At 38.8% G+C, this 14975-nt stretch overlaps 1 protein-coding gene across 5 annotated transcripts in view; it reads left to right on the forward strand.

Moving 5' to 3' along the window:
- The window catches only part of LOC126273179 (E3 ubiquitin-protein ligase MARCHF2-like), an 86135-nt gene that overhangs the window by 23540 nt on the left and 47620 nt on the right, over window positions 1–14975 (forward strand). For all 5 annotated transcript variants that reach the window (XM_049976677.1, XM_049976676.1, XM_049976678.1 and 2 more), the window contains one exon: window positions 8526–8746. In XM_049976677.1, the coding sequence (XP_049832634.1) occupies window positions 8526–8746 (221 nt within the window). The remainder of the gene's footprint in view (window positions 1–8525; window positions 8747–14975) is intronic.

The following is a 14975-nucleotide window of genomic DNA, read 5'->3' on the forward strand; positions in this document are numbered from 1 at the left end:
CTTTTTGGGCAGGGGCAGGGTGGTTGGTGTTGGGGCAGTGTCTCCCACTGCATGCTGGATGTTATGAACCCCTGGCCCTACCCGCTTGACCAGCCCACTCTTTCATCACTCTCTTACTCTCTTTTAATTGCTTTTAGGTGCAGTATTTCTCCTTTTCTGTCACTCCCTATTTTCTGTTGTAAATGTAGCACATTGTTAAATAGTAGATGCTCTTTAATGCCTAGACCATGGAGTGGGAGTGAGACAGCTGTGGATGAGACAACTTCTGTCGCATGCTGAGTCGCAGGGATGCCCATCTGCTGCCTTGCGTACTTCTCCCATCTTTTTTTTTGTTATTGACAGTCCAACTGATGTCCATTACATTTTTAGTCTTCTATGCCTGGATCAAGGGACTGATGAGCTTGCTGTTTAATCCCTTAACCCCAATCAACTGACCAACCACTCAATCCCTGTCCCCCTCTCTCTGTCCTCCTCCTCCTCCTCCTCCTCCTCCTCCTCCTCCTCATCATCATCCTTCTCCTCATCCTCCTCTGCCCCTCTGTACTTCTCCACCACTTCCCTGTCTCTGCCCTCTCCCCTCTTTCCATTATTCTCCTCTTCCCCTCCCTCCTCCCTATTTTTCCTGCCCCTCCTCCACATTCTCTCAGTTCTGGTCCTCCTCTCTTGCCTCTCTGTGCCCACCCTGAGGAGAAGGATGACAGATCAATAGTATGGAGGACCAGATGGACAAAGAGAAAGTGGAGAGGAGGATGATGAGTGAGTGGAGGAGGTGGAAATGGACAGAGAGAAAAGGGGAGGAGGAGGGGGAAGAGACCCGGGAGAAGAGTAGGAGAAGGGCAGAGAGAGAGAAGAAAGGAGATGTGCACAATATGTATCTCAGATACACTTACATGGGGATGCCACAAGTAAAAAATTAGTTACTACTGTAAATGCCCCTTTCTTGGATACAATATGGAATGTGGCTTGATGGTTAAGTGGTTAAGTGTAAGATTACAGGAAGTAAATCCTATGTCATTCTTAGGGCTTGTCGTTTCAGGTATCTCTCATTTCACCTTAGGCAATGGTTTGTGTATGAGAAAAATGCCTAGTTGTGCGATTGTTCTGGGCACACTTTCAGCTGAGGGTCCCCATACAACTGGCTGCGTATATTAGGTGACATCTTCAAGGAAGGCAAGAGCATACCACCTCCAATTGATCACACCTAACAAAGCAATGTAATGTTCAAACCAACCATCAGGTAAAGCTTTGCTTTACCATAGGTTATATTGGTGGGGTATGGGGTCAACACATCATTCTCCCAGCTGTTGTCAGCTTTTCAGATCTTGGTATTACTACTATTCATTCAAGCAGCTACTCCACTGGCAAAAAATGAGGCTGAGTGGGCTCTGTTCCATGCATGCCACCAAGGAAAAATCCGTGATAGTACAATTAATTTAAAATGAGTCCCCTGCATGACAGCTGGACACACTGGCCACTCATCTATAAAGGTGGACATAGGTGATCTCTATCACCACTGATTATCCAGCTTGAGCTTGATCAAGTATTTGCTTTAATCTGAGTCACAGTGTCACTATATTTGCATTTCCAGAAATAAATGTTATTAACTCAAGTGATGAACATAAGGAAATATTCAGTCATATAGTAGAATCACGACATTGAATTACAAATCACTGATGGAAGTTTTGTAATGGAAAAGGAATGAAGACTCATGTTAAATGCTGTTGCATCATATGTAATTATACTAAACTATCAGCACTTGAGCTCTACATATTTTAGTTCATGTTCCCAGTACAAACTTTGGAAGATAATGCATTACACCTTAAAGTGTCATAAGTAATGGGATAACGATATGCAGATATGCAAATCACCATATTATTATGTACACAAGGTATAAAAGGACAATGTATTGGCGGAGCGGTCATTTGTACTCAAGTGGTTCATGTGAATGGGTGTCCAAAGTGATTATGGCCACACAATGGGAATTAACCGACTTTGAACGCAGAGTGGTAGTTGGAGCTACATCTACATCACATTACATTTCGAAATCAGTAAGGAATACAATATTCCAAGATCCACAATATCAAGACTGTGCCAAGAATACAAAATTTCAGGCATTAGTTCTCACCATGGACAACACAGTGGCCAATGGAATGATTGAGAGCAGTGGTGTTTGTGTAGGAGTTGTCATTACTAACAGACAAGTGACACTGTGTGAAATAACAACATAAATCAATGTGGGGCATATTATGAACATATATGTTAGGACAATGTGGTAAAATTCTACATTAATGAGCCATGGCAGCAGATTTCCAATGTGAGTGCCTTTGCTAACTGCACGACACTGCCAGCAGCACCTCTCCTCGCCTGCAGCACCTCTTCTGGGCTCGTAACCATGTTGATTACACCTGAGATAACTGGAAAACTCTAGCCTGGTCAGATAAACTCCAATTTCAAGTGGTAAGAGTGGGTGGTAGGGTTTAAATGTGGCCCGGACCCCATGAAGCCATGAACCTGAGTTGTCAACAAGGCATTGTGCAAGCTGATGGTGTGTCCATAATGGTGTAGGCTGTGTTTACGTGGATTGGGCTCCATCTTTGAATCCAACTAAATTGATCATTGACTGGAAATGAGTATGTTTAGCTACTTGGAGACCACCTGCAGCCATTTGTGGACTTCATTTTCCCAAACAATGATAGAATTTTTATGTGCATTGACAGTGCACCATGTCACCGTGCCACAACTGTTCATGATTTGTTTGAAGAACATTCTGAACAATTTGAGCCAATTATTTGACCACCCAGATTGGCTGACATGAATCCTATCAAACATTATAGGACTTAATTGACAGGTTAAGTTGTGCACAAAATCCTGCACCAGCAACACTTTCTCAATTATGGACAGCCATAGAGGCAGAGGGGCATGAAAGGGAAGCAATGGTTGGGAAGAGAGTGAGGCAGGGTTGTAGCCTATCCCCGATGTTATTCAATCTGTATATTGGGCAAGCAGTAAAGGAAACAAAAGAAAAATTCAGAGTAGGTATTAAAATCCTTGGAGAAGAAATAAAAACTTTGAAGTTCGCCGATGACATTGTAATTCTGTCAGAGACAGCAAAGGACTTAGAAGAGCAGTTGAACCGAATGGATAGTGTCTTGAAAGGAGGATATAAGATGAACATCAACAAAAGCAAAACAAGGATAATGGAATGTAGTCAAATTAAATCGGGTGATGCTGCAGGAATTAGATTAGGAAATGAGATGCTTAAAGTAGTAAATGAGTTTTGCTATTTGGGGAGCAAAATAACAGATGATGGTCAAAGTAGAGAGGATATAAAATGTAGACTGGCAATGACAAGGAAAGCGTTTCTGAAGAAGAGAAATTTGTTAACAATGAGTATAGATTTAAGTGTCAGGAAGTCGTTTATGCAAGTATTTGTATGGAGTGTAGCCATGTATGGAAGTCAAACATGGACGATAAATAGTTTAGACAAGAAGAGAATAGAAGCTTTCAAAATGTGGTGCTGCAGAAGAATGCTGAAGATTAGATGGGTAGATCACATAACTAATGAGGCAGTATTGAATGGAACTGGAGATAAGAGAAATTTGTGGCACAACTTGACTAGAAGAAGGGATCGGTTGGTAGGGCATATTCTGAGGCATCAAGGGATGACCAATTTAGTATTGGAGGGCACCCGAGTGGAGGGTAAAAATTGTAGAGGGAGACCAAGTGATGAATACACTAAACAGATTCAGAAGGATGTAGGTTGCGGTAGGTACTGGGAGATGAAGAAGCTTGCACAGGATAAAGTAGCATGGAGAGCTGCATCAAACCAGTCTCCGGACTGAAGATCACTACAACAGCATCGAGGCAGAATGGATCAATATTTCTGTAAGGGACTTCCAATGACTTGTTGAGATCATGTCACTTTGAGTAGCTGCACTACATCGAGCAAAAAGAGCTCCAACATGATTTTAGAAAGTATCCCATGAGTTTTGTCACCGCAGTGTTGGTATGATTTCTTTTTTGTTTGATCCTTTTAGTTTCTCACATAAGAAAGGTTAAAGACTGTCACATAATTGTTGGCAATATATTGATGTCCAGATAACAATTTCATACCTTTCAATTTGAGTATGATAATTTTCCTATTCAGCAAGTGGAAACTGTAGCTGATTAACTTGATGAATTATAACTGAGAAATCTATGATGACCTTAACTGAACCATGATCTGAACTAAGCTGTAGTGCCTGTTGATATTGTTGTTGTTGTTGTTGTGGTCTTCAGTCCTGAGACTGGTTTGATGCAGCTCTCCATGCTACTCTATCCTGTGCAAGCTTCTTCATCTCCCAGTACCTACTGCAGCCTACATCCTTCTGAATCTGCTTAGTGTATTCATCTCTTCGTCTCCCTCTACGATTTTTACCCTCCACGCTGCCCTCCCTACTAAATTGATGATCCCTTGATGCCTCAGAACATGTCCTACCAACCGATCCCTTCTTCTAGTTAAGTTGTGCCACAAGCTTCTCTTGTCCCGAGTTCTATTCCATACCTCCTCATTAGTTATATGATCTACCCATCTAATCTTTAGCATTCTTCTGTAGCACCACATTTAGAAAGCTTCTATTCTCTTCTTGTCTAAACTATTTATTGTCCACGTTTCAGTTCCATACATGGCTACACCCCATACAAATACTTTCAGAAATGACTTCCTGACATTTAAATCTATTCTCGATGTTAACAAATTTCTCTTCTTCAGAAACTCTTTCCTTGCCATTGCCAGTCTACATTTTATATCCTCTCTACTTTGACCATCATCAGTTATTCTGCTACCCAAATAGCAAAACTCTTTTAGAGAGAGTGCCTTGCTGAAAAAGCAATAGCAATAGCAATAACACAGAAAGATAGTAAAGCTTCCAAAAAGGGCAAAGATATGTCTGCTTGCTCTGGGAGGACCCTGGTTAGACATGTGTTACTATCAAGGACTTTTCCTTGTGGGAGGACTGTAGCTTCTACCTTCAGAAGCAGAGTGATTTTTTTTTTTTTTTTTTTTAAAGTCTGTGGATGATTCAGCAATTGGTTGATAACACCTTCTGGACAGACTGACTTTATAGAGTAATCAGGGCCAGTTCTAGAACATTTTTCTACAAAAGCAACTTTACCATTTTATGCCCCCACTCCCTATTCTCTTTTGCACTTTTGCTTCAGCCAGTTTTTGCTATTTGTTGTGATATGCCCTGTATACAAATTTTGTGAACTTGATGCATCAAGGAGATCTACCAAATGTGATAAGCCCTGTATAAAAAGTTTTTCAGTTGTGGCACCTCTGGTGCCCCCTCAGCTCGATGGCCCAAGTGGCAGTTTGTCTTACTTGGACCTTAAACTGCCCTTGGAAGCTACAGGAATGAATTGTGGATTCAGGTTACATGGAACCTACAATGGCAGGGATAATGCTTGCCATATACATGGCAATTTGATAAACCTGTACATGTCCTTTCATTTGTCTAAATGGTGAGCTACCTGGTGAGCTTTGCCAGCATGGCTGGTACAAGTCTGTCTCTTAGACACCCTTGTGTTCCTTAATTGTGTCTGGTCAACTTTGGGCATACTGCAGCAACCATGTCTAGTGGTGGAATGTTGCTTGTCTTGAAGAGCAAAAATTATATTTAACTACTGGGAACATGGTGGTAAGATGATGTCTGATCTAAACTTCAATGTGTTCTGAGCACTGATGGGATGGGTGGCTTTTGAGTTGAAACAGTCATTGGCATGTTACACCTGTAGCACAGAAGGTTTGTTAAACTTCTCCATATGATGTAAGGCTTTGTCTGGACTGATTTTTAATTAGATACCTTGTCATTGTGAATCATGAAAAAGTCATGATTAGTCCAATACTTGTATGTCACCAAAAACACTGGCATCTTCTGCAACACATCATTTAACTTCATCAATATATTTACAACAGCGAAGCCAACTGAAAAGACAAAAAATACAACATGTTAACATGCCTAATACAGTGTAGGAAACACGTTGACAGTCAAAATAGCTTCCGGTCATTGTGGAATGGGCAAATGCATGTCCTGTATGGCTTTCAAGGGAATTTTGTACCATTCTTCAGGCAAAACAGTGCCAAATTCAGGTAACAGTCATGGAGGTGGATAGTGATCATACACACTTCTCTACAAAGTAGACAATAAAGGCTCAATAATAAAGAGATGTGGTGAGTGTGGAGGAAGATGTGGTAGTTCATCCTCATGCTCACAAAACAAGTGCTGGATGATGCGAGCTGTGTGAACAGGGGCCCAGTCACCTTGGAACACAGAACACCATTGGGAAACAAACATCGTACCATAGGTTGGACCTGATCAACCAAAATGGTCATATTATCTTTCGCGGTAATGCAACCTTGCAGAATAACCATGGGCCCATGGAATACCGTGATAAGACTTCCCAAATCACTGCTGAAACCCCTCCATATTTCACTCTTGGGACATAAACTTTGGCAGAAGTTGGAAAGTGTCAAATGAAGACCCACCTGGCCAAATTACTTTCTTCCATTGCTCCATAGTCTAGGTTTTATGGATTCGGCACCATGTTTTCCTGTTACAGGCATTTGCATCACAGATGACAGGTTTAGGAATTCCAGCTTACCCTGAAATTTCCTGCTTATGGAATTTTCTTTGTATTGTTTTGGTGTGCTGACAACATTCATGAGTGCAACTTTCAGTTCTGCAGTGACTTTTGCAGTTGATGTCCTCTTATATTTTTTCACAACCCTCTTCAACAACCATCTATCAAGATTACTCAACACACCGTGTCATCAGGATTGCGACTTAGCTAATGATGTTTTTCCGCTTTCCCTGTGTGTCATATGTATCTTGGAATTGGTGCCTCTTGAAACACCAAGCACTTCAGGTATCTTGGATACAACTATATGAGCACCAACAATTTGCCCATGTTCAGGTTCACTTACCTCTGACATAGTGCACTCACAGCTACACAGAACATTGTCCTGATGACAACTTACACTTGCCACATAATGATCACATTGCAGTTGCTGATTGTGGTCAAATACAACAGTGCAACATGCAGGCTTGGCTGGCATTTGCATTTATTTTCAAGCATGCATTTCTCACAGTGTTTCTGTATTTTTGTCCGACCTCTGTAAATAGGTTATTAGCATGAAATAGTACAGATGGAGACTTATCGAACTGCAAGAAATCTGAATTTCACCTGAACATTTACAGGGAATTAATATTAATTTTATAAGATGACAATTTTTAAGTTTAAAAGTTGTTTGCCTATTTTTTGTAACATGCATGTGGCTTGAGTAAATATACTGTTGTCAACCATGAAGTGCTGTAGAAAAGACAGACAGGCCTTTTTTCGGATACCACTCTCAAATGTTAGTATACTGAAAAACTATCAGTGTGAGTTGCACTAATCATAACTGGATGTTTGTGGATGCTGGTAAACTTCATAGAAGCAGCCTACTTTTGCCTACTAATATATAACTTGATTTGTCCCACATCCCTGAACAGGCAGTGGATTTGAAGGAACACAATATGTAAAACAGTGAATGAATGAAAGTGGTTACTGTTGACTGGTATTACAGATCCCAGAAAATTTATTTGGGCACACACTGAATTTTGCCAAGTTTGCTTCTGCATATCCTAAAAATGATAAATGATATTACACACATAAATTTGAATTAATATCTGTAAAATTACCTTGTGGCTAGCCACAATCTACATGCAAATACTTTTTCTGTAAAGTTCACTTTGCTCTTGATGATTTTTTTTTTTTTTTTTTTTTTTTTTTTTTTTTTTTTTTTTTTTTTTTTTTTTTTTGCACAGTAAAACTCTGTGTTGTGAGAGTGGTGCAAATAAAACAGCTGACTCTGTTCTTTAGTTTTCATGTAGAAGTGAGACATGTGAAAATTTTCTAGAGGGATAAATCATACAGTCTTCGTGACATGGCTTATGATTAAGATTTGCTACCAGGAGTTTCACTTTCTCTTTTCATTAGCATCAGCTTTGTTTGCTATCTTTTTTTTTTCTTGAGTGATGCACAGTTGATTGGTCTGCCAGAAAAAGTGATCACGCCTATTACTTCTGTGTTATCGTGCAAAACATTTTACGAAAAATCTTCCTGTTGTTAGTAGTCTAATGTAGTCAATGTAAAGTGTGTTCTTACATGGTGTGTTATATGAAAGGTCATTAATATCGAGAACAGAGAGAAAAAGATTGAGGTGAGAGACTTGTGGGATTGCACAATTTTTTCCAGTATGTCTGCTTATTTGGATACACTTCATAACTTTCCTCTCATTTTGTTTTACACTTTGAGTATTTAGTTTTTCATATGTAATTAGCTTCTTTAAATCAAGATCACTTCTTCTTGAAGTGTCAGCTGAGTAAACAGTTTGATCTGCAACAACATTTTTATGAGTTTCCTTGGCTGATATTTTGAGGAGAATTAATCAGTGAAATTCACTGAGAAAGTCTACATTCATATTCTTTAAATTTGTTTGATAGCCTTACAAATTTAGCAAGATGACAGCGATCCCAGGAGTCGAGGAACCAGTTTGCCGGATATGCCATGGCTCAGCTGCCTTGGGAGCACTATCTTCGCCATGTGACTGCCGTGGTTCGCTTGGCTATGTCCACCTGTCCTGCCTGTCCCAATGGGTGCGGGAGTCACGTAACAGGCACTGTGAGATCTGCAATTGTGATTACAGAGTATTCTACATTCGGAGGTATGTCTTAACAAATTGATAGCAGATAGCTGAATAGTGTACTGAGTATGACACTATGAGACTTACAAGAGCAGACAGATAGATGTGATGAAGTGGTAGTAAATATATTTTTACTAACCCAAAATTTGCTTTACAAGATATTATCCATTGAACTGAATTCATTTTGTTTAGTGAGAACCCTTCTTCTGCATAATCTCCAAGAAGATATTTATATTGTTCTGTGCATAAGTGTGAGCTGGTGCCAAAATGGATAAGTGACTGACTACGCATCAAAAAGTCCTTAGTTGTATTGCATTGTATCTACAATCTTTGGATTTTTTCTGTTATACATAGCTTTTTTCAGTTCTGGAAATGATTTATATAAGTACAACATCCAAAATTATGCCATGGTTTGCAGGCCACATTAAACTGGAAATCTGTTACAAGTGGTTGGATAAATTAATTCATAGTTAGAGAGAGGCAAAGCTGTGCCACATTCAAGAGTACTATAAGTGGTAAAGCACTGTGGCAGTCAAACCTATTTTCAGGTTAAGGATAGCTATTGATAGTTATCAGTAATTTTAAAGCAATGTTTTTTAATGTGTTATCAGGGTGGCTAGCTCATCCATGTTATTTGTAAGTGATCATCCAGTCATATATTCCTATTAATCTATTTCAGTTCACTCTTGTTTTAGTTAACAGTTTTAGAACATCTGAGCAATTTTAATGCAGTCTTCCCTTATGTGAACTAGTGTGATTGTGAAGGTAAGCATGGACAAGATTCGGGGAGAGTGAGTGCGATTTTATCTCAGACTGCTTTTTATCTCTTTTTCTCACATTTTCTCCATTTTAATCACATTTGTTTCTGCTAATATTACAAGGAAATGGGAAAATGAACACACTTTCCTCCACATATCCCCACAAGATAAAATCACATGGGGTCATGTCTGGTGATCTTCGAGGCCAAGAATGCAGGGCAGTGTCTTGAGGTCCGATGCACCTAATCCAGCATTGAGTCAGAGCTGTCATGAAAACCTGATGTATGTTGTTGTGCTTGTGTGTTGGAGCTCTCTTGTGTTGGAAAGTGAAGTCACCATAGTGCTTCTGAAGTTCTGGAAAAGGGCAATTCTGCAGCATTTTAAGATAGCTAAATAGGACACTCAGCACTGTGAGAAACTGTCCTGCATTCATGGCCTCCAAGACTGCCAGACATGATGCCATCTGATTTTTTCTAATGGGGATATGTGAAGGGTAGTGTGTTCATCTCCCCTTCATTTTGTGACATAGAAGAAGCCGAAGAACAGAATGACAGCTGCCATAACTTCTGTAAAAGCAGATACATTGTGTAAAGTTTATGATGAATGTAGTTATCATCTAAATGCTCTTCACGCTGCTGTTGGTGGGCACATAGAACATTTATAACAGCATAGCTAAGACTAAGATTTTGTAAGTATTTTACAATCCATCTCTTGTTTGTAGTGTGTTTTTGTCAATAAATATGGAGGTCTTTCTTTCTGAAACAACTTCATTTTTTAAACTTTATAAGCAGTAACATTGTTTTATAAGTCAGATTTTTATTAAAGCTTGCAATTCATTCAAAACAGCCAAAATCAATCTAGCTAATTTTCAGAGTACTATGTACTTTTCAAAATAATACTTTGTTCTTATGACTGCTTTGATAAGAGACCACTTGAGCCCCAGAGTGCGCAGTCTGTGGCCTGAATCATAGAAGTGACCGCTGTGTCAGGCAGTATAGAAAAGTTCACTGCGGTCATGTACCACATTCAACTCAGATCTCACGTCCTATTGTGTGTCATTTATTAATTAATTGACAATATGTTGTAATTACTTTGCTGCTGCCCTTAACTGGACTTAAAGAACTGCAACCAACTGTATGTGGGTCTGCCTGCTGCACTTACACTGTATGTAAAGAGCTGTAATGAAGTGTAGTATGTAACATTCCTTTACTTGCATTTAAAAGAGAATTTTGGAACCTGAACTGGCCATCAACAATTAATATTTCAAAATTGGTGTTAAAAGTGTGTAATATACAACATAATGTTCTGTGTGGACTACATTATTGGAACTTTCCTTCTGTCATCAACAGTTTTCTACCTATAAAAATGACTGAAAGAAAAGATGGCAGCTACTGAGGGCAGCAAAGCAGATAAAGTGAATTCATTACATTTTATGTCCTGGTTGTGGAGTTGTTCCAAGCTGGAACTGTTGACAAGAACTTATATGTTCTACGTTAGCATTGTCATAACAAATTCCAGCAGCACCAAAAGTTACATTTGGTGCTCCACGGTTTCGGGTCACATATTAAAGGGACCTTTGTGTTAGAATGGACTCACAGCTCATACAGCAGAAGAAAAGGTTGACAAAGTGAAAAATGTGGGGGATATAGACAGTGTAAATAATAGTGAATTAAAAATAAGTGCAGTGTTTAACAATGTGTAGACAAGCAGTCACCATTATGCATTTAGCTTTATGCAGCCAGTGAGGGTATGATTTCAACTGATGTCATTTTGCAGTCAGTTACAGCAGTCAGTGGAGAACATTTGCAGATTAACATGTATTGTTTATGTTTTTCGCTGTCAAAATGTTCTGAAGCATAATTTGTTACAAATACTTGTGGTAAACAGCAAAATATCTTCTTAGTTCTTGTACATTAGTAGTGGAAATGGTCAGATGGGGCAGGATATGTGGATTTCAGTCAAGGAGTTTCTAGCATTGTGGAGACACACCTATGGTACATCAGCAAAGAAGATGTATCTGGGTTCACCACTCCATATCAGATGGCAAAGTGCACTAAACAGTCAAAAACTACATCACTTAGCAATAAAGTATGAAATCTTCTTGTGGGGGAAAAAATGCAACTTGATTAGTTAACAAGAGGAGGTATTTTCTTTGATCTCCGTAATGAATCTAAATTAAGCTCTGGGAATGGGTACCGTATAGTAAACATTGGTGGTCTCTTAGGAAGTTAATTTAGTCACTTTTCTTTTACTATATTTTGTCTCCATGAGATTCACACACTTTCTATAAAGTTGCCCCTGGAGCCACTCTTGAGCATCCTTCTGCTGTTGCACATAAACGAGTATTGAATCAGATGATTCACAGCACTCCAGCTACACTACACTACAGGCTTCTTAATTTCGGCACAAGCCTGTCTCAGTTTCATTATAAGTGCAAAGCATAAAGAAAATACACAGTTTTCCCCTGAGAGACATCATGGTTAGTGCTCATATGTGGCCCTACTTTAACATGCAAGTTCACCTATGAAGTGTCTAATCATAAAAGCTAAACAGTGCAGCAAAAAGGTAAATGTTTATGCTTCACCATTTAGCATCTCAGCTGTGTCTTATGGTCATCTTATTAAATAAACACAGATCACATTTACTTGACGTTATGTATTAACATCTTTTTTATCCTCATATGCATTAAGTGCACATTGATCTTTATGAGTTATCCTGCCATTTTTTGCCATTTTAATGATATTTTTATGTGACGTATGAGTGAAGTAAATTCAGAAAGTTTTGTAAAAACTTGTATTAGTTTGTGCCATTTAGAATAGGGAACATATTGTGTTTTGAGCAAGGAGTATGGGTCATTGTTATTGAAGTATGTTAGGTAGTAAACATGAATAGCCATTCAGCCAGGAGCTTGAGTTGCAGCAAGAAATGTTATGTTAGAAGTATTTTTAAGGGTCCTCCTCCTCATCCTGTTTTGTTGTCTTGTGGTTTGTTGTGTTTCATGTAACTGATAGAAGATCAGCCATATCATGGTCACTGCTACAGGAAACACTCCAGTCTTTAGCATCTAAGAAATTTCAGGTAATAGCAGACCAGGCAGATATATTGAAGTAAGTATGGGTCGAGTATGAGCTTTGTGCAGTTTGGTTGCACTTGTTTATGTGGAGAAGAGGCAGGACAAATTTTACAACTGGTAGATTATGAACACAGACCAGTATGGTTCTCAATTGATGAGCAATTTCAAACTTTTGAAGAACTTGAGAAGTTAAAAAGAGTAGTACCTGTAAGGAATCAGAAAATAAGGGAAAAAATTAATATTGGGAGTATAATTGATGCACAAAGTACTAACATGGCAAACATTAAGCAGAATAATGTGAGTTTATCTGCTTCAGTATCTTGTGAAAATCCAGAGTCTAAATTACATATATTGCCAGATGAACTACTGAGGTAGACAAGTTTGTGAGTAGCAACATGGTTCACACAAATGTTGGTGCAGTAGTATCTATCCCACTGGATGACAGTGGGTAGTGGGAGCTGGGAAGTATGGGCCAGATGTACAAGTGTCAGTCCTTCTTGTGTCATGCAGAGTCTAACTGCAGATGATAATTTTGTTGTAGATACTGTGAAGGATCCACTGTAAGTTATTGATGATGTTAATTATGTTGTGGATAATGAAGTGGCACAAACACATTTATTTTTGAAGGATGCAGATTTGTCGTCACCTTTGATGGCACTGCCTTCACAGAGGAAGATGTGAGGAAGAGAAGAAAGAGTAACTGTTAAATAAGAAACTATCAGTCTCGATTGCAGTAATGAAACTACCTTTACCCAGGTTTCAACCCAAGTAATTGAGCCTTCTTCAGAAGATTTACCTGATTCTATAATATGTCTACAAGAGCATGGTCTAGAAATAAAACTAAAACAACCTGAATTGGCATAGTCACCCAATTCAGGCTGTTTTAGTTTATAGACACAGGATTCTACTTTTTTTTTCATTTTGTGAAGTGCGAAATCTGGCATTTCTGAACATTTAGGGCAAGATGCCAATCTCTGCACCATACTGAATACTTATCCATATCTGACTGAACACTTATGCAGCTTCTCTCAGATAGTACTTCATTATAGATAACTACATCATCAGCAAAAAGCCTGGTTTTACTATTAATTTTCTCTGCAGGGTCATTAATATACAATATGAACAGCAAGGGTCACACAACACTTCCCTGGGGCACACCCAAAGTTACTTCTATATCTGACGATGAGTCTCCATCTAACATAACATGCTGTGTCCTGTCTACCAAAGAGTCACCAATCCATTTACAAATTTCACTTGATCCCCCATATAATCATTGTTTTGACAATAAATATAGGTGTAGTACTGTGTCAAATGCTTTACGGGAATCTAGAAATACTTCATCTACCTGGTTGCCTTGATCCAAAGCTTTCAATATGCCATGTGAGAAAAGTGTGAGTTGCATGTCACATGATCAATGTTTTCGAAATCCGTGCTGGCTGGCATTGAGGAGATCACTCAGTTCGAGATACCTCATTATATTTGAGCTCAGAATATATTCTAAGATTGTACAACAGATCAATGACAAGGATAGTTTTGTGGATTAGTTCTACTGCCCTTCTCATAGATAACAGTAACCTATGTCTTTTTCCAAGAACTGGGTTCAGTTTTTTGTTTGAAGCACCTACACTATATTATAGCTAAAAGAGGGAGTAATTCAGCTGCAAATTCAGTATAGAAGCTGACAGGGATTCCACCGGGAACTGCATACACAGTTTTTAAGTCCCTCTCAATAAAGTGCCACAGGGCACAGGTAAGTTTTTTTGCTGAGTTGAAGGTACAAGTAATCATAACACTGCAAGAAGGATTAAGTCTTTAAGTAGCATTTAAGTAAAGGGAATAAATGGACCTGCCGACCAATATTGTGTGTGGTAATGTATATGGTTTTTGTGTGAGCACAGTTTTAGGGATGTGTTTTCTGGGGAAACATAGGGAAACTTTTGTTGCAAATTCCAGATATGCACCAAAGCAGTGAATTAAGAAGTCCCCTGAGAATCAAGGAGGAATCTGAGCATGAGAAATTTATTGTGTGTAACCATTTGCTGTTAAATGATTTTTAATGATTTTGTTAAGAAGAGATAATTTGGTAATACTATTGTACTAATTTGTTATGTGACAGTTCAAAAACAACCCAATAAATTGAACAGCCAGTGAACCAGCTGCCAACAGGATGGATTAATGTTAGGAAATAGCACTGAAGTTAGTGTACAGGCAACGAACTGTTTTCTATTCTGTTATAAATTAGAATAGAGAGAAGCATAGAAAATATTTTTTATGTCAACTCTGAACACATGTTTTAAGATCTTTTGTGTGGAAATGCAAACAGGTCACAATCTGGTGACCAGATTTCTCAAAGCAGGGATAAATGTTGCTTATGACTTAACTGGGGTCGATGAGCTGCTCCTGCACAGATTCAACAGAA

The sequence above is a fragment of the Schistocerca gregaria genome, chromosome 5 (genome assembly GCF_023897955.1).
Source record: "Schistocerca gregaria isolate iqSchGreg1 chromosome 5, iqSchGreg1.2, whole genome shotgun sequence".
Lineage (NCBI taxonomy): Eukaryota > Metazoa > Arthropoda > Insecta > Orthoptera > Acrididae > Schistocerca > Schistocerca gregaria.